A 25269-nucleotide genomic window follows, 5' to 3' on the forward strand; every position below is an offset into this window, starting at 1 on the left:
AATCTAAGCTGGAACAAATCAGATTTTCATGTAACAGCTTCAGTTCCAACTTAGGTTAGAAAGAAACTTTTCTCTTACTATAGCCTGGTCCTAAGTAGAAAGCAAGAAATGATACTATTTGTTATTTCAGTAAACAAGAAAGGAATTGTGTTATCTAAGACTGGGCAGGAATAGGGGAGAGATCTTGAGGCGTCATTTTCTCTTATTAATTATTTCTTCTTAAGATGAGTTCCAAGGCCTAGCCGATCACTAGTTAAAGGGCAGCTAGGTGCCCTTTAGAAAGGTGAAAGAAGCAGGGTATGGGAAATCCCTTTATTTTCTTTTTTATTTTTTTTATTGAGACAGAGTCTCATTCTGTCACCCAGGCTGGAGTGCGGTGGCATAATCTCAGCTCACTGCAACCTCCACCTCCTGGGTTCAAGCAATTCTCCTGCCTCAGCCTCCCGAGTAGCTGGAATTACAGGTGTCCACCACCGCGCCTGGCTAAACACCGCATATTCTCACTCATAGGTGGGAACTGAACAATGAGATCACACGGACACAGGAAGGGGAATATCACACTATGGGGACTGTGGTGGGGAGGGGGGAGTGGGGAGGGATAGCATTGGGAGATATACCTAATGCTAGATGACGAGTTAGTGGGTGCAGCGCACCAGCATGGCACATGTATACATATGTAACTAACCTGCACAATGTGCACATGTACCCTAAAACTTAAAGTATAATAAAAAAAAAAAAAGAAAAGAAAAAAAATAATTTTTGTATTTTTAGTAGAGATGGGATTTCACCATGTTGGTCAGGCTGGTCTTGAACTCCTGACCTCAAGTGATCCATCCACCTTGGCTTCCCAAAGAGCTGGGATTACAGGCGTGAGCCACTGCGCCCGGTCTGGGAAATTCATTTTTAAACACATTTTTCTCTGCCACTTATCAGGGGGAGAAGAAAAGAGCAGTATTAAAGGTCAAAATATAATGCGGCTCTGGTCCTCCCATACAATGCACACCCCAAAAGCGGAATCTAAGAATGTTTTTTTTTTTTTTTTTTAACAATAGTAAAGAAAATAGTTTAGAGCAATTAGAAATCTGAAAAGGATGACAGGTTAATTCAAAGTCTTTTTAAATGATTGAAAAAGCTTTGGTTAAAAGGAAACATTCTTCCTTAGCCTATGAAGTTACAATTGCATGGTTTAGTTGGAGGTTATAAAGCACAGTCCCATGTGTTACATTTTAAAGTTACACTAAATTATAAAGTACTTACCCTTAAACTCAAGCCTTTTCATGCCAGACTGTTGCTGTGAGCCCTGTATGAAACATGCTTAATAAGAGTATAATATATAGTTTTCTTAATAAGATGTGAATAATAATCATTAATATGAGATCCAAGAAAAGCCCTTAAGAAAGCCAGAAAAATCTTATTAAACTTAACTAACTTAAGAGCATGGAATACTGGAACGAAGTCTACAATCCTCAAGCCAAAACACTCACCAAACACTGATGTTGCTCAGTGAGAATTTTAAGCTTTGGGAGAAGGAGGTCAGGGGTAAAGAGGTTAAAAAAAAAGCAATGCAATTTGGAGCCCAGTGTAGAGTTTCACCCTATGCATTAGGGAGAAACATTTTAACAATCAAACCATACTTCATAAATAAATCTTTATTAGGGATTGCTTTATAATGAAAAAAACCGACCAACCAAAACAAAATAAAGTTCTAGACTAATACCTAAAAAACAAAGATCCAGAATATGTAACCTTACTAGCTCCTCATTATGTATAAGTGGAAACAAAGACAGTCATTAATCTGATTTCTTGCTAAACTTCTAAAGTGCTGAGGAGAAAATCCGTCACAGTAATATGCTCTGAGATCTGCCACCTTGTTCCTTCCTGTCCAGGGCTAGGGGATTCTTCCTCCATGAAGTACCCTTTCCTCACCCACAACACATACTCCATCCATCAAAGGGAAACTTTCAGTGTCAGGTCATGGAATTTGGGAAAACTGGAAGATTTCTGAGCAGAGGAGTGACATAATGAAAGCAGTGTTTCAGGAAAGAGGAGGTGGGCAGGCCTGAGTGACCACAGACACACAAATAGGGTCCGAAGGAATGTATCTACTAACTGTCCATCCTTGCTTCTTACTAGCACAACAAAATAGTGCTTGGAAACAGTAAATTGCTTACATTCCTGTAGAAAGCATTAGGCTTGAATCTCAAAGTATTTGGTAACTATTACAACCCTGTACCATTCAAATGGGGAAAACAAACTGATTTCACTGAACTAACTCAGCATATTCACATAGAATAAAGGTATCAAATTTGGCCTTGGAGTCTTTCATTGTATTCTGCTTTCAAGATTCAAAAAAATACAAATGAACAAAGAGAAGACAAAAGTCTTATTTAGGAACTGAGGGTTCATCCACCAGTTTTATAAGCTACTGACTCCTTTACAGTTACTTACACTAGATTGGTAAATGTCCTGAAGGTGGTCAGAGTTGAGCCAACAGAAAGGTTATTCCCCGACTGACTCTCCCTGGGGCACAGTCTCCTGGCCCCTCTCCATCTTCCCCTAAAGTATGGAATATCTCATGTAATTTATTAAATACGGTACTGAAAGTGAAAAACAGAAGGGTTGTATGGGTACTCACCATCAACATACACAGCTGAAAGCACACTGGGCCTGGGCCCAGGAAAAGATCAAAATTCAAAGTCGGAAGTACAATTTCTACCGAATGCATATTGCTTCTGCACCACTGTAATGGCAAAAAATCATAACTCAAACCCTAAGTTGCAGACTGTCTGTATTTAATAAATGCTTCAGGCTGGGTGCTGTGGCTCACACCTGTAATTCCAACAATTTGGGAGGTCGAGGCAGGTAGATCACTTGAGGTCAGGAGTTTGAGACCAGCCTGGCCAACACGGTGAAATCCCGTCCTACTAAAATAAAAAAATTAGCTGGGCATGGTGGCATGCATCTGTAGTTCCAGCTACTCGAGAGGCTGAGGCAGGAGAATCGCATGAACCCGGGAGGCAGAGGTTGCAGTGAGCCAAGATTGTGCCACTGCACTCTAGCCTGGGCAACAGAGCGAGACTGTTTCCAAAAAAAAAAAGCTTTAAAATGATTACACAGCATTCAGAATTCATTTTATGGGAGCAATCTTCTTGGACTAACTAGAATGTATTGTGATGCCTTCTCTGGCCCTTCTCCAGACAAAGGGGATTGCTTGCATTCCCCAGCCCCCACACCCCACCCCACCACCACTTATTGCCATGTTCCTGGTGCCTCCAGGCCTCCTGTTCCTATATTTCAGGCAGTTGCACTCCTGTTCGTTTATTTTATTTTATTTTATTTATTTTTAGTATAAACAGGGTCTCACTATGTTGCCCAAGCTGGTCTTGAACTCCTGGGCTCAAGTGATCCTCCTGCCTCGGCCTCAAGTGCTGGGATGACAGGTGTGAGCCAGCCTGGCCCAGCCTTTTGTTCATTTTTGAAAAGCCCCTCCCCTCTCCTATGACACTTTCTCTTAGCTCTCCTATGATTCCATCTCCCTCTTTAGGACTCACATAACCCTCTAAACCCTGATTTTGGCATTCAGAGAGTTGGGTTATTTTTGCTGAAATCATCCTTCTCCTTCTAGACTATAAGTTGTTTGATGGCAGTGACCAATCTAACTTCATGAGGTTTTTGCTGTTGTTAAGTTTTGTTAACTTTTTACAGAAAATGATGTATTTTGAGAATTTTTTTTGGTAATCATTCATTCATTCAACAAATATTTATTGAACTGTGAATGGGTCCCAGGCCTTAGGCTCTATTTCAAACTCCAAAATACCAAGTAATCAGTTGAGTATCTGGTTTGTGTTTTAAAAAGACAATTTTGTAGTGTCAATTTTGCTGAAAAGAACACAGAATATTACAGCAATCAAAATTGTCCTTTAAATGTTAAGTTCTATAAATTCTTTTAAGTTACACCTAACAATCCATTTAAGTTTGAAAAGAAGATGCAATAGATCACAAGTGCCCTTTTCCTGGAATTAGACATGTAACTGATCCATAATAATTTTTTTTAAAGTCTCACTGTTTGCCAAACATTTTACAACCTTTTGAATTTTTGTTTAACCAAAAAGAAAAAAACCTAAAGCATTTCTTTTTTTCCCCTTTACTCTCCAGTATCTGCTAAACAACTAGCACGAATATGGAAAGGGGATAAAGAATATACTTGCTTCATTCTAAAATGTTATATTAATTAGTTTTATAAAATAAAGAAGGCATTGTTTTCTGACGTTCATTATTAAAGTAAAAGATGACCAAGGCTCATATTCTAAAATGTATTACAGAATGTACAATGCATTCCTTGAGGCATAGCACACTCTAAAATCTGTTCATTTATAATAAAAGAAGAACTCTCTCAAAGAAGTCTTTCTAAAAAATAGGCCTTCACTCTGTCTGACTGCCAAGCTGACTTACTTTGGCAAGCAAGCCTGGAACATTTTAAATTTTATAAACATTATCCCTTTTTAAAAAGTTAATTTGACTACTTTAAGGAATGTCAAAATAAATCCTGGTTTCAGTGAAATCAAAATTAAATCTTACCAGACTTCTTCTAAGATCAAATATCATAATCAGATTATGTAATCAGTATAAAGTATAAAGGCTCTCAGTTTGGGGGGCTAAAGAGGCCTATTTATTCTTCACAACCCTTTTCCTCCTCCGGAAGGCAAATGAGTGACCATCTTTTCCTATAGGTTGATGGTGTGAGGTGTGTCATTTATAAATAAAAATGAAAAGGAACACATCATGTCTTTATTTAAACCAGGTTCAGTAATAACTTCATTTCTAAAACAATACCAACAGGATTAAGCACAGGCATGAAACAATAACAAAAACAACAACAAAACTTAAAAGAAAAGTGAAAGGAACAAAAATGGAGAACAGAAGGGAGATTAAAATTTGGTACCAGGCACTGTGTTAAGTGCAAAATAGCTACTGTTACTCCCATTTTACAGAGATGCTCTTACTACTTCATGTTGTACAATGAGGAAAGGATTGAGAAAAGAAAAATAAATTACAACGTAGCAACAATGATTGCTTCTAGAGACTAGCTATACCTCTCTATCCTGGAGAAAAACTACATTTTTACATTTATACTTTAGATCTACTTACAAAAAGCCCGGCAACTATAAACTAAATAAGATGATAGTTTTTGACTCATAAATAAAGATATGCAGTGGCTTTTGTGGAATGTAATTGTGGCCTCTAGAAGATTCTGAAGGATATTGCCTGCTTGTTACACAATTTTTGCTAATGTAGGACTTTTAGTCCTTCAGATTTTTTGTCTGTTTGTTTGTTTGTTTTGTTTTTAGACAGTCTCCCTCTGTCGCCAGGCTGGAGTGCAGTGGTGCAATCTCGGCTCACTGCAACCACCGCCCAGGTTCAAGCGATTCTCCGGCCTCAGCCTCCTGAGTAGCTGGGACTATAGGTGCGTGCCACCACACCCAGCTAATTTTTGTATTTTTAGTAGAGATGGGGTTTCACCATGTTGGCCAGGATGGTCTCAATCTCTTGACCTTGTGATCCGCCTGCCTCGGCCTCCCAAAGTGCTGGGATTACAGACTTGAGCCACTGCGCACAGCTGTCCTTCAGGTTTTTGAAGGGATTTTTTTTTTTGTCATTTCTTTGTTATTTAATAAACAAAACACAAGCAAATACTAAGTAGAATTATGTCAACAACAACAACAAAAAAGTATTCACTGTCAAATATTGCTGTTATTCTCTATCATATAAGTTTCATTTGCTGCCATGGACATTGAAAAGGGATCTCAGTTGTTTTAACAGAGCCAAGAAAGGTAGTCCTGTTCAATAAAACTCTCTGCAATGATGGAAACGTTTTCCATCTGTGCTGTCCAATATGTTGCTACTAGCCACATGTGGCTACTGAGTGCTGAAATTGTGAGCAGTGTAACCAAATAACCAAATTTTTAATTTTACTGGCTTTATTGAAAAGCCAATGGTTTATTGAAAAGCAAATGTCTAAAGAATGCAGTTTAGCTATTCCTTCTTGCAAAAGACACTTGTCCAGCAGTTCCAGAGAGTCAACAATTTATATAAAAAATAAAGAGAAATGATTGTTTCACTATTAGTAATCAATCTTTCAATGGTAAGAGTGGAAAAGAGGGGAATATGAATTTGTAAAACTGTATAGTCTAGTTCTCTTTTAGTATTAAAACTTTATACATAAAACTTTATACATAAAAGTTTACACATAAAACTTGCCTGTGCCTCTGTAAAAGCACTGGTATTTAACTTCTGTGCTCCAGAGAATACAACAGCTATTCTGTAAATACTTACCGATCAAAGATGGCAATCTATCTATGGTCACCCTATGCTAAAATCTAAGTATCTTATCTTGTCCACTCTACTTCTACATCTTTGAAGTCAGGAACCAGACTTTGCAGTTTCCACCTGTCTCCAGCACCTAACACTTACTAAGTACTCATCAAGCACTTGCTAAATAAGTGAATAACTAACTCTGAATTTCTCCATTCATTGCTGCAACATCTTAGAGAAGCAATTGAATGGACTCTGGGTGATCTGAGTAAAGCAGAGACTGTGGGATCTGCGTCAATGCTCAGGTTCATGCCACAATGTTGACGAAGTGTTCAAAGTGATTTCTGGCTCAAATTTTCTGACTAACAAAATAATACAATCACCAGGGCTAAGGAGAGTGGAAAGGGTGGGTCACCATAGGCCATGTGCGGCGAAGTAAGACACTTTGGGAAATGATGCTCAGAGCTATAATTTTACCCCTGGATGTCATGATACAGCACATGCCAATAAACAAGAATTCTGGTGGTAGAATTCTTGTCTTTTTAATATAACATGAGAATTATCATTTCTTACTTTTTTTTTGTTTTAAAAGAGGCCGCTTCACAGAAAATAACTAATGTCCTAAGGGGAAACAAAAAGAAAACCTCTGAGAAAAATGAGTCAGAAATTAGAAAATGAATAAAGAAATGAAAGGAAATGTAAGTTATAAAAATTATACAGTCATAACATATGGGGGTGGCAGGGACAATATTTAGTTAACTTTAAGGGGCTAAGCTAGTCCCAGGGTTCTACGGTTCCCTCTACGCCAAGCATTCTTAACTCTGTATAGCTCTAATTCCTCTAGTGAGTCACATGAAACATTCAAAATGGCCATCTGTCTATGAAATCACCTTAGGTAAATAAAAATGCATTTGGCAGGTACCCAAAAATATCACAGGTTCCCTATCATGATAATGAGTCTGTGGCATTGCCAAGTATCATTTATGGAGTCCTCTGTTACAATCAAGAATATTTCTTTGCAACACCGAATTAAAAGGTAAGTATAGTTTAGATTAGAACTCTAGTGTGCTGTTTTTGGATGCAGAACTCCTTATTAATTGTGCAATAATACCACTACTCTTTCACTTTAATACGGCAATAAGAAGATCCCAAATGAATAACTCAAAACTTGCTTCAACCAGCACACGTGGAATGTGACTGGCTTTTGAGAGGTATTTTCCAGCTCTCTGGAGGATAAAGAACAGATCATCAAATGGACTGTTCAGGATGCAGACTGGGGACACCCACAATGACCCTCCACTCCCACAATCTTGTTCTCTTTACCTTTCTCACATGGGTTTTTTTTTTTTTTTTTTTTTTTGAGACGGAGTCTCGCTCTGTTCTTGAGGCTGGAGTGCAGTGGTGCAATCTCAGATCACTGCAAGCTCCGCCTCCCGGGTTCAGGCCATTCTCCTGCCTCAGCCTCCCGAGTAGCTGGGACTACAGGTGCCCACCACCACGCCCAGCTAATTTTTTGTATTTTTAGTAGAGATGGGGTTTCACTGTGTTAGCCAGGACGGTCTCGATCTCCTGACCTCATGATCCGCCTGCCTCGGCCTCCCAAAGTACTGGGATTACAGCATGAGCCACTGCGCCTGGCCCTTTCTTACATGTTTTAAGAAATATTTTAAAGCTTTTGTTTTTGAAAGCTTTCCCTTCACAACTTTCCTCCACTTTCCATGTTTTGCCTCCTCGAGTCCCTTCATTCATTTCTAGTCATCTTTCAAGGGCCATTCATGTTCTGTTCTTCTCAGTCAGACTGTCCCTAACCTCAATAACCTACAGGGATCCTTCCAGGGGATCCTTCCCATCTCTCAACTCTTAGAGTTATTTATTGTTTCTACTGCAAAAGAAATATCTTCTTATTCTACTTATTTTATTTTTAATTCCCCAGGTGACTCCAAAGATGATCAGCTAGGTTTAGGACTTGTTGGTATAAGTCTTGCCTCATGGTGAGGAGAGACTATTTTCAGCCTTTTAAAATTCCTTATTGTGGCTGGGCGCTGTGGCTCATGCCTGTAATCCCAGCACTTTGGGAGGCTGAGGCAGGCGGATCACTTGAGGCCAGGAGTTCAAGACCAGCCTGGTCAACATGGTGAAACCCCGTCTCTACTAAAAGTACAAAAATTAGCTGGGCGTGGTGGTGTGCGCCTGTAATCCCAACTGCTCAGGAGGCTGAGGCAGAAGAATCCGTTGAACCCAGGAGGTGGAGGTTGCAGTGAGCTGAGCTCGTGCCACTGCACTCCAGCCTGGGCGATGGAGCAAGACTCTGTCTCAAAAAGAAACAAATAAATAAAATAAGATAAAATAAAAGTCCTTATTGTTCTCAATTAGACATGTTAATTAAGGGCTGAGTAATGTATATGAGGACAGGAATCTACAAATATAAAAGCCTGAAGCTTTAAAATGAAATCTAAAGCTTTAAAATAAAATCGATTTAAGCTACTTAATATTTGGCAATAATTAAAATAGACATATTAAATGTGATCCTTGCAATAATCTTTATTTTAATTTTATGTATTTTTTTTTTTTTTTTGAGAGTCTCCCTCTGTCGCCCAGTCTGGAGTGCAGTGGTACGATCCTGGCTTACTGCAACCTCCACCTCTCGGATTCAAGTAATTCTCCTGCCTCAGCCTCCCCAGTAGCTGGGACTACAGGTGCACACCACCACACCAGGCTAATTTTTGTAGTTTAGCAGAGACAGGGTTTCACCATTGCTGGCCAGGCTGGTCTCAAACTCCTGACCTCAAGTGATTGGCCTGCCACAGCCTCCCAAAGTGCTGGGATTACAAGCTCAAGCCACCACGCCTGGCCTTAATTTTATTAATCGGAACACTAAAAAAGAATTTTTTTTAAAAAAAACACACAGATGGTTGATATAATGAATCTTTTAGAAAGATTTATTAAAGCTTAAAGAATCAAGAGGGGATGAAAGAGAGTCTACTATACAAAAGGTGGTAAGTAGCAAATGGCCTAGGTTAAAATTATATTTTCTATCTGATTGATTCTTTAAAACATTCTCTATGGCTTAAGTGCTTTATAAACAAATAAAAACTTTAGAAAACACTTTCAAATACAAACAGGTGGGCCCATTTGTGGTATAGGTGCAAATAACAATAAAAATTGATAGCACTTAGGATCTTCCATCACCATACAATTTTACTCTAAGGGGGTCAATGTTTAACACATCCTTTAAAGTAATGTGAAGTCATAAATACACCTTAAACATTAATTGAATAACATTTCATTAAGTACTTACTTGACCTTATCAATTTAAAAAGAACTTAAAAATTACATAGCAATAAACCACAATAAAGAAAACTAAAAAGACTTGAAGTTCCTGGTCGAGATCAACCTCTAGAACCTTTGTTACAGTAAGTTCCTGAAAGAGTTGCGTAGAATAATCAAAGGCAGTAAAGCATGGTACAATATCCTCATTTTCACAATTCCTTACCAAGGACATCCTGTGCAGACTTTCCCAAACTGCCCTGTTCTCCCATACATAGCAGCTCTATCCAAGAGCACATTTGCTTCTGTGGATATTTTATTGGTTGGGTAAAGGACGAGATAGCATCTCACTCAGTGCCTTGCCCATAGCACAATTCTGCAAATATAATACCTGCTGGCCTGAGTCAAAGTGCTTCAGTGTTCATTTTAAGATAACCCCCACCAGTATTGCCCTCAGTGCATTGTCATGTATTACTCAGCAACCTCATTCTTTCAAATAAGCTCAAGGGACATCACTCTTTCACTGTTACTGTTACTCTGTAGTCCTCTCTGGAAGCTCAATGTCTCAGCTCTGTTTACTTAGTTCCCTTCTTCTGTCTTCCCCATTTTAGTGAATGGCATTACCATCTACCCAACCAGTTGCTCAAGCCAGGAAACTGAAAATCAGTTGTGATTCTTACTCCCTTTGCCCCTCCGATATCCAATCATCCACCAAATCTAGTAGATTCCACCTCCTAAATCTCTCTAGAATGAATTTATTTCTAAATCATGGTTCAAGTTATCACATTTCTCACTTGAACTACTGCAACAAGCCTTCTAGTGTTCTTCCTATCTACAACGGTCCTGACCCAATTCGATCTACTCTCCACAATGCAAACGATGAAATTTCCTAAAATGTTTCTTACTGTGTTTTTTTTTTCTGCTTTAAAATTTATAATCTCACATCAATTAGGATGCCTACTCTTAAAAAAGAAAAAACAGATAAAATAACAAGTGTCGGCAAGGATCTGGAAACACTGGAACTTTTTGCACTGCTGGTGTAAAATGGTGCAGCCACTATGGAAAACAGTTCCTCAAAAAGCTAAAAACAGAATTACCATATGCTCCAGCAATTCCACTTCTGGTCTGAGCATATACCCAAAAGAACTGAAAGCAGGGACTTGAACAGAACCCAAGCTCATAGCAGCATTACTCACAATAGCCATGATACCTGAAAGATGGAAGTGTCCATCAATGAACTGATAAAATGTATTATGTAATTGATAAAATGGTAAAATGTAACTGATAAAATGATAAAATGTAACTGATAAAATATAATATATAAATATACAATGGAATATTATTCAGCCTTAAAAAGAAAGGAAATTATGACACATGCTACAACATGAATGACCCTTGAAGACATTATGTGGAGTGAAATAAGTCAGACAAAAAAAAGGCAAATACTGTAGGATTCAACTTATTTGAGGTATCTAGAGAAGTCAAATTCATGGAGACAAAAAGTAGAATAGTGGTTGCCAGGGGCAGGTAGAGTTATAATTTAGTGAGTATGGAGTTTCAGTTTGGGAAGATGAAATAGTTCCAGACAAAGGTACTAGTGATGGGTGCACAACAAGGTGAATGTACTTAATGTCACTAAACTGTATACTTAAAAATGGTTAAAATATTAAGTTTTATGTTATGTATATTTCACCACAATAAAAAAAATCACAAACACACACAAATCTATAATGGGTCCTCATTAGCCTCAGGATGAAATCTAGAGATTGCCTTAATGTGGTTCACAATACCCTTCAGGATTTAGTCCTAGTATACCTCTCCTCTTGCTACCGCTCTCTCTTCCACTAGGGTCCAGCCATATTGACCTATGCTGGAGCTGAGCTCACACCACCTTGTAAAAGTATTTGCACAAACTGTTCCCTCTGCCTAAAAGACAAGCCTCTTCAATTCTCTCTCCATCTGTAACTTTTCTTCATCTTTAGCCCTGTGCATTCCTTCTTGATAGTACTTACCACAATACTGTACCTGCCTATTTGCTTTACCGGCTCCCTTCCTACTAGTTTATAGCTGTATGAAGGCAAAAGAATGTCTCAACTTGTTTGGAATTATATCCTCGGTGCCTGGCACATATAAGAATTCAGTAAACATTGTGGATTATATAAGTAAATGTAGAAAATAGCAAAGTAATCATTGAGGCACAATAAAGTATGTAACATACACAAATGGACACATACCATTCCTCTGCAGGCATCTTTAAAATATTTTATGTCTGTTACAAACAGATAACCAAAAGGCTCAAATTCTTTTTTTTTTTTTTTTTTTTTTTCGAGACGGAGTCTTGCTTTGTCACCCAGGCTGGAGTGCAGTGGCGTGATCTCAGCTCACTGCAAGCTTCACCTCCTGGGTTCACGCCATTCTCCTGTCTCAGCCTCCCAAGTAGCTGGGACTACAGGCGCCCGCCACCACGCCCGGCTAATTTTTTTTTTTTGTATTTTTAGTAGAGATGGGATTTCACCGTGTTAGCTAGGATGGTCTCGACCTCCTGACCTCGCGATCTGCCTGCCTCCGCCTCCCAAAGTGCTGGGATTACAGGCATGAGCCACCACGCCCGGCCAAGGCTCAAATTCTTGAGATAAAATTCTAAATATAAAAAATTTCCTTCATACTAATCTACTTTCTTCTACAAATTTTTTTGATGGACAATTGTGGCAATTTTAAAGTTAATGTTTTTCAAATTAAGTATGAGTGTTTTTATTTCTCTCATAACTTTTAAAATGTAAACATTATATAGTTCAGCCACTGCCTTTACTTCCAAGCAACTTCTCCATGGGTCTCAATTCCCTTTTAAATAAAATACTATTTTTCCAGAAGGCAGTTAGCTTTTCATCATTCTTTCTCTTTAGACAACATACAAAGACAAATCCTATACGGACAAGTCTATGGACCCAGTGCTCATACACAGTCTCAAGTCAGTCCACCATGACTGCAAAAGCCCCGGTTCCAACAATGACCCCACAACCAAGGGTAGTGACGAGCTCAGCCACCTGCCTATCAGTTTGTTTTTTTAATGCCATTCTATTTCATGTGTACACAGGGATCTCACTGCTTTTGAATTAGGTCAGTGAGAAATGCTAAGTCAAAATCCTGAAAATCTTGGCACAACCTTCCATATTGAAAGAATTGGTTATTTGTTCACAGTTTTATGTTGTAATTTTTTAAGAGGAGGTATCAGCTTCAAAATGCAGAAATATCTATCTTATTTCATACTTTGCAACCATATAATTTATTATTTGAAACATCAATATTTATGATAATTTAATAATCAACTGTTCACACAGTTTGATTCAAAATGGAAAGAGTCTAAAACTAGCCATGTAGCACAATGTTGTCAGGACAAATCTTCTAAGAAATGGCTTTGGTAAAGGTGGTGAATTTCTTATCATAGCCTATAACTAAACGACTCTCAAAGCCAATCTGGAAAATGTATTCAGAAACTGCAGTAACATGCTGTGAAGGACTCTCCTCTTTCCCCCTCCTCACTCTTTCTTTCTGCTTTATTACCACGTTTCCCTTCCTCTCTTTAAAAAGAGTGTGTAACCAGATAATCTCAACAATGTTCAAAACCTGATAAAGGTGAAAAGTATTTATCACTTAATCCCTTTTTGGATCTGACTTTTTTCCCTTTTTTTTTGTAGATACAGAGTTTTGCTATGTTGCCCAGGCTGGCATTGAAGTCCTGGGCTCAAGCAATCCTCCCACCTCAACCTCCCGAAGTGTTGGGATTCTGTAATCCCTGCAGCCATGAGCTGCAGCACCCAGCCCTGACTCTTTAATCAGAAGTGAATTTGTTACATGCATACAGTGGATTACTACTCAGCAATAAATGGAAAAACAAATACATACAATAACTAGAAGAAACTCAAAAATATTATGCTGAGCAAAAATTGCCAAACACGAAAGAGTGCATACTGTATGATTCCACTTATCTGAAGTTCTAGGAGTAGGCAAAACAAATCTGTAGTAATAGAACTCAGCAGTGATTGCTTCTGGTGAAGACAGAGGGAATAACTGAGAAAGGGCATGAAGGAACTTACCTTCTGGGGTGACAGAAATGTTCTACATCAGACCAAAATATGGGTTACACTTTTGTATACGTTTGTCAACACTGATTGAACTGAATAATTAATCTGTACATTTCCCTGTATATAAATTATACCCTAATTTTAAAGAGAATGCTCTTTTTCTAGTTAATTAAACTTTTTATTACTTAAAAATGTGAACTAATACTAGGTCTCTAGAAAGTACTTAGTATTTTGTAAAATATATTACCATTGCTAACCTATACTGAATGCAACTTAACTTACCCATGGAAAAAATAGCTGAAAATCATACATATGAGAAACTATGGACTGAGGTGGAAATAAGCACTGGCAATGATATTGATTTTTCTAGTACTTTTCAATGTACCAGATCTAAAAAATGCTTTACAAAAAATATTTTTAAAAGTCCCGTGCTACAATTTACAGGTTTTATCTGCTATGAAGGGAATTGCTACTTTCATTTGATCTCAGCATACCACATAGTCACCAAAACACAGGAATAGAAATGTTGAGTACAGCCATAAGGCAGCATGAGGAGACAAGGTGTTTTTTTTTGTTGTTGTTGTTGTTGTTTCTTTTTTTTTTGGAGACTGAGTTTCACTCTTGTTGCCCAGGCTGGAGTGCAATGGTGTGATCTCGGCTCACCACAACCTCCACCTCCCAGGTTCACGTGATTCTCCTGCCTCAACCTCCTGAGTAGCTGGGATTATAGGCATGCACCACCACGCCCAGCTAATTTTTTGTATTTTTAGTAGAGACGGGGTTTCTCCATGTTCGTCAGGCTGGTCTCAAACTCCCAACCTCAAGTGATCCGCCCGCCTCGGCCTCCCAAAGTGCTGGGATTACAGGCGTGAGCCACCGCATCTGGCCGGCAAGGGGTTTTTTACTTCTTTTTCATAAATGTTCACCACTATCAATAACAGCAAATAAATGACTGCTGTTTAGTCTCATCATAAATATGCTTCCCATGTACAATAACAGAAATTGCTAACAATAAAACTTTTTGTTGAATTTTATAACTCAAGGTCTAGCAGAAATTCCTAACCAGTTTGCAGACAGGGAAAGGGGAAGGGAGGATTTGACTAACAAGTCAGTGGATAAAATCGATATACAGTATTATTTTATTTGCGTTTTTGTTGGCTTCACACAATCCACAGAATATGCGTTTTCATGTTTTCTTTCTGTGCCACATTTTTCTCCTCTCCTTTCAGGAAAATAAACACAAGCTGTCATGTTCACGTGGCATTAGTTGAATGCTAAAAGCAAAACTTTCGGATCACTTACCTTATGTTGGCTATGTGCTGTTGCACAGGCTGATGCTGAAAATGGTCAGGCCACGGATGATGCAGGCAGAAGGATGGAGAGGGCTGAAGACAGCACGTAGTCTGATACACAGGTGAATGATTTGGACAAAGAGATGCAGAATACTCGGAGTGTGGCTGCATGCAACACGAGGCCAAAGCAGAGGGTGCTGCAGGGCCAGCCTCGGGATGGCACTCTTGGTGACTGCTATGGCTAGTCAAAGGGTGATGGTATGGGCAAGGATGGCAGCATTGGGGTAACATCTGAGGCATTCTTTGGTTGTCTAAAGGCAGAAAGGATGATTTGACTGTGCCATTAAGTTGCAGGCATCCATTTGGACTCACTTTTGTTCTTGTTGCTTCTTTGGGTGTGAGCTGCTGGGCTGCATGGTCTCCATCACAGGGGGTGAGGGGACTCGGGTTAGCAGCACTGGTTGTGATGCTGCTGTTGCTCAGAACCACAAAATCATTGTTTCCATTGCTCATAGCCATGCTCCAATTTCTTGACTCTAAGTAAGAAAATCATAAAATCGCCCAGTTACAGTCAGGCAGGCAAATATGTAGGAAAGACAAGTATGATATTTAAAAACAGCTCATTGAAAATGAGGGTTCTTGCAGAGTTGTGAGACAGTGGTAGAAATTCGGCAGCATCTGTGATGGAACCAGCCAACACAGTGGCACTCCTCTTCTTTCCTCCAGCTATTTTAGGCACCTTAAAAACCCTCTTCTATTCCCATTGATCACTTTTCTCCTGCCCACCTCTCCTTTCAGTGCCCTTCTTCTCACCCCATCCTAGATGCACAAGTAATCAGTTAAGAACTAGACCATTTTGCAAGAGAGGAGAGGATACAAATAGCATCCTTTAGCTTTTCAACAATATCATGGTTGGCTTATATGTTCTGATTTAGGAGTGATGGGCAAAATGAAGGGCCACTCTGAGGGTAATTCATTGTACAAGGTTAAAATAATTTGAATAATCTTAAGAATGTTTTGTATCTTAGAAAAATCTCAAGAATATATGATTTTTCCCCTTAGTCATTCAAGTCTGAGAATAATAAATTAAAACCAGTCAGGAAAGCTAAGAATTCTAGCAACCAAAATATCAGATGCAAAATTCTATATAATATACTACAGGTGACATTGCCTGCACATGAGAAAAATAATACTATGGGTGGGATTTGCTTCAAATGAGTTTTTTTTCTTACTTTTTTTTTTCCTTCCACCAAAAGGTTCAGGCCTTCAATATAAAGGAAGATCCTTAGATGCTCAAATTACCAGCAGCAAGTGTGTCCAATCAACAAACAAAAAAACAGACAATCTCCCTATCCCTTTGCTCACTGCACTACCCTCTGAGCAACATACACACAAAATCCGGGAATTCACAGTAAAAAAAAAAAAAAGGGTCATCAAATGCTATTAGTCTATTCAACATATACATAAAAGCCAACAACAACAACAAAAAGAAAACTGTAATTTAGCTCGCTAACCCGTCTAGCATGCCATTCTCTAAGTAGACAAAACGGCTTGTGCAGGAATCTCTTTCCAGTCCTTCCCCACCTCTGGCAGACACATAGGTAATCAGAAGAAATCATCTTTTTCAGTCTGAGTACATAGTAATCTCACTGGCAAACCTGGATTCCCCATGAGGATTCCTATGTACATTTTCACCCAGTATGTAAACTGCTCAGCAGAGGCATTTGTGAGCAGAGCATGCCCATACTAGGATGTAAATTTAGCATATTTACCTTTCAGACAAAATTCCTCAAACACACCCTACCCCACATACACAAATTCAGTTAAATAAACATCATGCAATAGGAATTTCTTAATAAATTGCTTAGTGGGAAGACAAAGCATTTAAAAACATCAAAATATATATAAAATCAAGTAGATGTTACTTCCCTCATTAGTCTTACATCACTTTTGAAAATGGCTTGCCAATCCCAAACTTCCTTTTACAATGACCATTGAGAGGGATTCTGAACTGTAGTAAATACAGTTGCTCTCTCCTTCATTAAATCACTTTCCAATGTTCCCAGTGTTAAACAAACATCCACTGTAAAACATTCAAAGAATATACCCAACACAGAGTAATAGTAGTTAATGTATTATCTAAACTAGCAGGAGGTAGGGTAGATATACTGACCGGCAAGAGCACTAATGTAATCCAGGAGGCAAGAACTAATCTCATCATTTTCTAAATGTGCCATCTCAGCAAGATCTGCCCATTTACGCTTCAGTTTACTGAAGAATATAACCTCCCTTTTGTTGTTAACAAAAGAAAAAGCCATATGCAAAGGTTATGAAAATAACAAAACATAAATTAAAGGACATTTAAAGAAGCACCGGACGTTTTTTTAAAAAGCTAATTGAAATTTAAGATGTTTAATTGTGTCTTAGATAATGTAGGAAACAATCACTAGATGAGATCAATGTAATTATTTCCCAGAATTAGAAACTCTCATTGTACAAGCACTCCATTCAAAGAAATCACTGCAGGCACACGCTTTTCTCCAACCTCCACCTGTACCTCAGTTAAACGATCACAGCTGATGGGAATCTGCTGGGCTAAATGGGAAAGTCAACTCCTCCTGCCCTTTCCATCAGGAGGGCTGAAGGAAAGAATACTTCTAATTTGTTAGTTTGTTTTTACCATCCCAGGTTGGTTAATGTATCATCTCAAATAGTCTACTTTTTCCTAGGTATTTAATTCAATCAATTCTACTGATTCTAATCACAGATGCTGGGTCAGTCATGCCAGTGAGAAGCATCTAATAACAACAAATGACTTAAAAGTTTGAAAGTGAAACTGGCTGATAGGGTTTGGATCTGTGTCCTGCCCAAATCTCATGTCGAACTGTAATCCTCAGTGTTGGAGGTGGGGCGTGGTGGGAGGTGATTGGATTATGGGGCTAGATTTCCCTCTTTGTGCTGTTCTCATGATAGTGAGTGGGTTCTCCTGAGATCTGGCTGTTTAAAAGCATGTGACACATGTCCCCGGCCAACTTTCTCCTTCTCTGGCCAGCTTCCCCTTTACCTTCTGCCATGATTGTGAATTTCCTAAGGCCTCGCCAGAAGCTGAGCTGGTGCTGCCATATTTCCTGTACAGCCTGCAGAATCGTGAGCCAATGAAACCTCTTTTCTTCATAAATTACCCAGTCTCAGGTTATTTTTTTTTTCTTTTCTTTTCTTTTTTTTTTTGAGATGGAGTCTTGCTCTGTCACCCAGGCTGGAGTGCAGTGGCGCGATCTCGGCTCACTGTAAGCTCCACCTCCCAGGTTCATGCCATTCTCCTGCCTCAGCTTCCCAAGTAGCTGGGACTACAGGCGCCCACCACCACGCCTGGCTAATTTTTCATATTTTTTAGTAGAGACGGGGTCTCACCGTGTTAGCCAGGATGGTCTCGATCTCCTGACCTCGTGATCCGCCCGGCTCAGCCTCCCAAAGTGCTGGGATTACAGGCGTGAGCCACCGCGCCCGGCCTTTTTTTTTTTTTTTTTTTTTTTTTGACAGGATCTCCATCTGTTGCCCAGGGTGTAGTGAAGTGGTGTAATCTTGGCTTACTCACTGCAACCTCCACATCCTGGGTTCAAGTATTCTCCCACCTCAGCCTCCTGAGTAGCTGGGATCACAGGTGTGTGACATCACACCCAGCTAATTTTTGTATTTTTTGGTAGAGACAGGGTTTCACCATGTTGGCCAGGCTGGTCTCGAACTCCTGACCTCAGGTGATCTGCCCACCTTGACCTCCCAAAGTGCTGGGATTAGGATTACAGGCGTGAGCCACTGTGCCCAGCCCAGGTATTTCTTTATGGTAGTGCAAGAACTGAATACATTGGGCTTCAGACAGAATCCCGTCAACTTCTAACTCCCTTCAAAGAACCCTGAAATCCCCTCTAGACCCTCCTCAATCTTCATGTTTTCCTATCTTCTAATTAAATCTGCTTATCCTCAGTAAAAAAAAAAAAAAAAAAAAAATTATTTTTCTTCGTAATCAGAATCACAACTATCATTCTCTTTTAAATTTATTACAAATGTATCGTTTTGTAGTTACACAAGAGTTAAATAGATTCTTATATGCCAGCCGGGGACCTAATCATCACTTATAACATGTTTTTTCCACATGGTAAAATGCAGTTCAAATGCCAAATAACTGACTTACAAATGAATTTTTGGAACACAACCTATTTTGTAACTTGGGAGACTTCTTGTAATGACTTAGGAACTAGTAAAGAATAATTTGAACTCTGACTTTGGCTTGTATTTGAAGCAAGTCACATGAGTGTTCTCTGATTCCATTTCTTTAATCATAACATGGGACCAATCAATTTGACCTCATAAGTATGTAAAAAGTACAGGTAAAAAAATTTAGAAGCAAAAACAGAAAAAATATTTTATGAACTGTCTATAGATTATTTAAGTTCAATGGATGCATTTGGGTAGGTGTTCAGGTGACCAGCCAGAATAGGAAAGTATTTCACTCTGAGATCAGGAGTTGACCCTAAGGCCCATACAGGGAAAGATCATCCCTTCCCCTCTTCATCCCGTCCTTCCTTCCTTTTTTTTTTTTTTTTTTTTAAAGACAGGGTCTTTCTCTGTCACCCAGGCTTGAGTGCACTGGTGCGATCATGGCTTCCTGCAGCCTAGACCTCCCAGGCCCAAGCAATCCTCCTGCCTCAGCCTCCTATGTAGCTGGGACCATAGGCATGTACCATCATGTCATGCTAATTTTTAATTTTTTTGTAGAGGTGGGGTCTCCTATGTTGCCCAGTCTGGTCTCAAATCCCAGAGCTCAAGTGATCCTCCTGCCTCAGCCTCCCAAAGTGCTAGGATTACAGGATGAGCCACCATGCCCAGCCTCCTTTTTCTTTAGAACTGAGATAAATGAGGAAAAAATCCAGTCTGAGCCTAAGACGGAGGGAACTAACAGGAAAGAAGAATAAGATAGAGGAAGTATAAGTATAATAGGAGTGGAATAAGGAGTTCCTGAGAGTCTTAATACCCTTACATTTGTCAAACTATTGTGATAAGTGTAATGGTATATGATTATGAATGCAGTGATAGTAATATTTATAGTGAAAGTTTAAAATCGGTTTTGGGTAAAATATAATGAGTAACTTTAAAAGACAGCTATGTTGAGACTGGGCACAGTGGCTCATGCCTGTAATCCCAGCACTTTGGGAGGCTGAGGCAGGAGGACTGCTTGGGCTCAGGAGTTTGAGACAAGCCTGAAAATATAGTGAGACCTTGTCTCTAAAAACAGTTTAAAAGTTAGCTGAGCATGGTGTTGCTTGCTTGTAGTCCCAGCTACTCAGGAGGCTGAAATGGGAGGATCACTTGAGCCCAAGAGACGGAGGTTGTGGTGAGCTTGAGAGCACACCACTGCATTCCAGCCTGGGTGGTAGAATGAGACCCTGTCTCAAAACAAAACAAAACAAAACAGCGATTGTTGAAATCACCTGTTCTCCCAGGGCCATAACACACAGGGGAATGCAAAAAAAAAAAAAAAAAAAAAGCAAGCTATTATTGAGGCATTGGCTTGAGATGTGATGGGCCCACACCAAGATATTTTAATGCATTTCCTGCGGTTCATGAATATAACATGCCAATATCAACAAATTCAAGCTTCTAATCTCATATCCCCTATTTTACATTTTTAGCCAGCATTTTAATGTCCAGAATGATTTAGCAATTTTGGGGCTACAAGGTCTTTGGCCAAAAACCATCCTTCGATTAAATTTTAAAATATACATTTCATAGGATTACTATGAGAATGTAAAAATGTTTTGAAAACCATAACGGGCTATATAACATGAGAGTGTTAATACCCTTGTATATATAACACTATGTATGTATACATATATGAATACTCTTGTATAATACATAACGCAAGTAAATTAATACATTGAAGTATAGAGAGGGGCAGGGTGCAGTGGCTCACGCCTGTAATCCCAGCACTTTGGGAGGCTGAGGCGGGTGGATCATGAGGTCAGGAGATTGAGACCATCCTGGCTAACACAGTGAAACCTCGTCTCTACTAAAAATACAAAGAAATTAGCCGAGCGTGGTGGCGGGTGCCTGTAGTCCGAGCGACTCAGGAGGCTGAGGCAGAAGAATGGCGTGAACCCAGGAAGCAGAGCTTGCAGTGAGCCGAGATGACACCACTGCACTCCAGCCTGGGCGACAGAGCAAGACTCCGTCTCAAAATATATATATATATAAAAATATATATTTAATATTATATATATAATATTATATATTTATATATAATATATTCTATAATATAACATATATTCTATTATATAATATATTATAATATATTATATATTATATATTATATATTATATATAAATATGTATATATTATATATTATATATATTATTATATATGTATAATAAATATGTCTATTTAAATAAATAATAAATACTTATTTATATATTATATATTATATATAAATATTATATAAATGTAAATAAATATATATATAAATATATTATATATATTTATTTATATATAAATATATTTTTATATATTATATATTTATATATTATATATAATTTATATATTATATATAATATATAAATTATATATATAATTTATATATATTATATATATAATTTATATATATTATATATAAATTATATATATTATATATAATTTATATATTATATATAAATTATATATATTATATATAATTTATATATTATATATAAATTATATATATAATATTATATATATTATATATGATATATTATATATCATATATATTTTATATATCATATATACCTCATATATATGATATATATTATCTCATATATACATATATAGAGAGAGAGAGAGACATTTCCATCATACTGAAATGTAAAGAGAAAATTGTCATCAGAGTTCATATGATTAGATGGTTCAAAATAATGACATCCGACTCTTGTTTGGAACTCAGGAAACATACAACTATAAAACAAATGGAAAAATAATGCTTCAGACAAAAAGTTGCATCTCATTGAAAATGCTATCAGGATTATGATAATTTATTTGTCAAGGGACAATCACATATCACCTAAGGACGTGGTATGTCCAGAGACATGCATCATCGGGTGATTTCACCATTGTGTGGTCATCACAGTGTACTTACATAAACCTAGATGCTGTAGCCACAGCTAGGCTATATGGCATGGTCTATTGCTCCTAGGCTACAAACCTATACAGCATGTTCCTGTACTAAATACTGTAGACAACTGTAATGCAGGTATTTGTCTACCACACATATCTAAACATGAATAATAAAAAAAATGATAACCACATCTAAACATAAAAAAGGTAATGTGCTGCACTCCAGTGTCACCATGGCTAGGCCATAGGAATTTTTCATCTCCATTATAATCTTATGGGACCAACATGGTATATGTGGTCTGTCACTGACCAAAATGTCTTTATGTGGCACATGACTGTATCATACACCAAAATTAATGACACACAATTTGTACAAAGGATACAATCAAACTAGATGGCTCCCAGAATACAAATAGCGTTAAGAAAACCTCAGCAGCTACTTGGAATTGGCGGTCAGAACTGCTAGTGTGGCCAGAAAACTGCCAAGGTAAAATCTAAATGTACTGTTGAAGAGAATACACAGACCTGTTCCAATTACCACAGTAACCACTTAGCAAAGCCATCACTATCCTTAACAAACACAGGGCTCATATAGTCTGAAGGAACGCCATTTTCATCCCCATCAACTGTTACAATTGTACAACTCTTGGCTACTTTCAAAGCACTTTCTCACAAATGATCTCACTTGAGTTGATCCTCCTAATAGCCCTCTGGAAAAACAGGGGTGTCAGGCGTTACCACTCCATTTTGCAGGAGAAAACAACATAGAGATTCTAAGTAAGGTGCTCAAAGTCACATACTGATGACAAATGGTGAAGCTAGGAAGCATGATGCCAAGGTCTTGAGAGCTTTCTGATAAACTGTATTCTGTACACTCAGATGATGTATTTTAGAATAACTCTTTGCTTCACCAGATTCCTAATACCAAACTTAAGAATAAATGGCAAGACTGGATCACCAACAAGATCCCTTGTTGTAGCCAACCACCTTTTTCAGAAGAGTCATGCTCCCTAGAGCAGTTTCATTAGGTAAATACAAAACACTAAACCAGTGCTTCCAAATACAAGGATCACCTAGAGATGCAGTTAGAATAAAGATTTGATACAGTACATCAGGGGTGGAGCAACAAGCCTCCAACAACATGTCCATACTGCTGATACCTAGAACACATTTTGTGTAGCAAGAGAAAACCACAAACTAGGTGGGGAGACTACAAGAGAATTATGCCTCAGTTATGGCAAGATACGCACAATTAAAGCAGAATGAAGAAAAATAAGGGAAATGATAACAGTTGACAGAAATAAAGGCCCATTTTTCTATTTAAGGCAAAGAAATGTAACAAATTTAACAACAGAGGTTCTAATTGATAATCAAGTTTAATTATGGCTTGTATCATGACTCCCAAACTGTTTTTTGTGCATGCAAATAACAGCTGTTAAGATTTTGATCTTTTTAGTGCAACTCATATAAATGGACTGAAGCACCCTGCCTAGTTAACTGAGATACATTTGTTTCCCTCTCAAGTGGCACTAGGCATTAAAAGATGGGTATATAAAGAGACCTTAAGTCTTTCTTCACATCAGGTATCTTTCTTCACATCAGGTATAAAGGCAGTCTGGGGATACCTGTATCCATTATTTACCAAACTTGTTTTAATATGAAATGGTTTCTCCACAATTGCTTCATGCTTATCCTAAAATGATGGACTAATTTCTGATTACTGGTACCACGTTGGCCTACTAATATTTAGTGTTATGGCCGGAGAAATAAATAGCTGCTCTAAATGCCAACAGAAATTGATAAAGAACTATAGTGGGGCTATGCAGAAGCCAAATCAGGCAAGCATTGTCTCTACGAATATTTTTCCCTTCAAAGGGCTATTAAAATTTTTTTTAATCATCTCACTATGTCAAGCCACTTTTTTCACAATACCCCTATGAATTTATTATTAAACCCATTACAGAGAAAACTGAGAATCAAAAATATTAAAGTAGCTAATCCAAATCGCATGATTTAATCTCAGACCAGTATGACTCTAAAGGTAAGGCTTTTCCACTACCTCAAGATGCCTCTAGAGCAATGCCAAGTCCAACTAGCTTTTATAGGACCACAAGAGGCTACTGATGTAAAATTCTGTCTGAAGGTCCACATGAAAAATAGCCTATGAATTCGATATTTCCCAAGATAGTTTTAAAAGGTACAATCCAGCATTTAAGAGTGCCAGAGACATATTTCACTAAATTAAGGAAAGGTGTTATCCATCCATATATCATATTATGCAAACTTAAAAAAGCAAGACAATGGATTGATCTTTGTTGTCATATAGTATATTGACTATTTAAGAATAATGTACTTGTGACCTGACAGCAAAATCTGTATCTTTAATGAAAGAATCAGACACTTTTAAGGAACTAGAAAGGATGGTCTTAAATAAAGAAATATAATCTTCTTCCCCCCTGAGACAAATTACATTTTCTTATTTTTAAGTTTGTAAACTTTCTACTATTAAACTCTCCTTCATGAGAATACTTATAAATAGCTTCCCCAAATCACTTGTAAACATTTTATATATTGCAAAGGCCTATACAAAAATAAGGTGTTAATTCTAGTATTCCCCTTAAGCATTAACTGTAATAAGTTGAAAGCCATTTTCCCAAAGAAACAAACATTATATATTTGAAGATCTATACCACTAAATATTTCATAAGAGCCTACTAGGTATTAGTTAGCTCTCTGCCAACTAGGAGAAAGCGAACTGAGTTCCAGGAAATATGAAAATGAAGGTTAGCATTCTTTTACAGTGAGAACATACTGTTCTTATTATTCAATTTATGGGTAGTTTCAACTTATGATAAGCACCACCTTTGAAAATGAAATACACCTAACATTTTTAGATAACCTCTATTAATATGATTACATACATGATATATATTGACAGAAGAACTAAGATATATGGATACACTGTAAATGTTTTGTTTCAATATTCATGGTATTCACAAACAACTTAATGATACAGAAGAAAAATTAAAGTTTCCAGATAAAGTTACCCCTAGAGTTACAACAAAAAATATGAATGTAAAATAACCTAATGATATTGCAGTGTATCTGCCACCGCAAATCTGAAAGCCCTACCTTTGGAAAGCAGTATTACTGCTAGAAATGCGTTAGGTTGTAAAAGC

At 37.9% G+C, this 25269-nt stretch overlaps 1 protein-coding gene across 9 annotated transcripts in view; it reads right to left on the reverse strand.

Moving 5' to 3' along the window:
• The window catches only part of DISP1 (dispatched RND transporter family member 1), a 191253-nt gene that overhangs the window by 48161 nt on the left and 117823 nt on the right, over positions 1-25269 (reverse strand). For 8 of the 9 annotated variants that reach the window (XM_009441537.5, XM_009441538.4, XM_009441530.3 and 5 more), the window contains one exon: positions 14964-15489. In XM_009441537.5, coding sequence (XP_009439812.2) covers positions 14964-15472 — 509 coding nt within the window. In that variant the 5' untranslated portion in view covers positions 15473-15489. The remainder of the gene's footprint in view (positions 1-14963; positions 15490-25269) is intronic. The other variant, XM_063809944.1, reaches the window with a different exon arrangement.

This window comes from Pan troglodytes, chromosome 1, assembly GCF_028858775.2.
Source record: "Pan troglodytes isolate AG18354 chromosome 1, NHGRI_mPanTro3-v2.0_pri, whole genome shotgun sequence".
Classification (NCBI taxonomy): Eukaryota; Metazoa; Chordata; class Mammalia; order Primates; family Hominidae; genus Pan; species Pan troglodytes.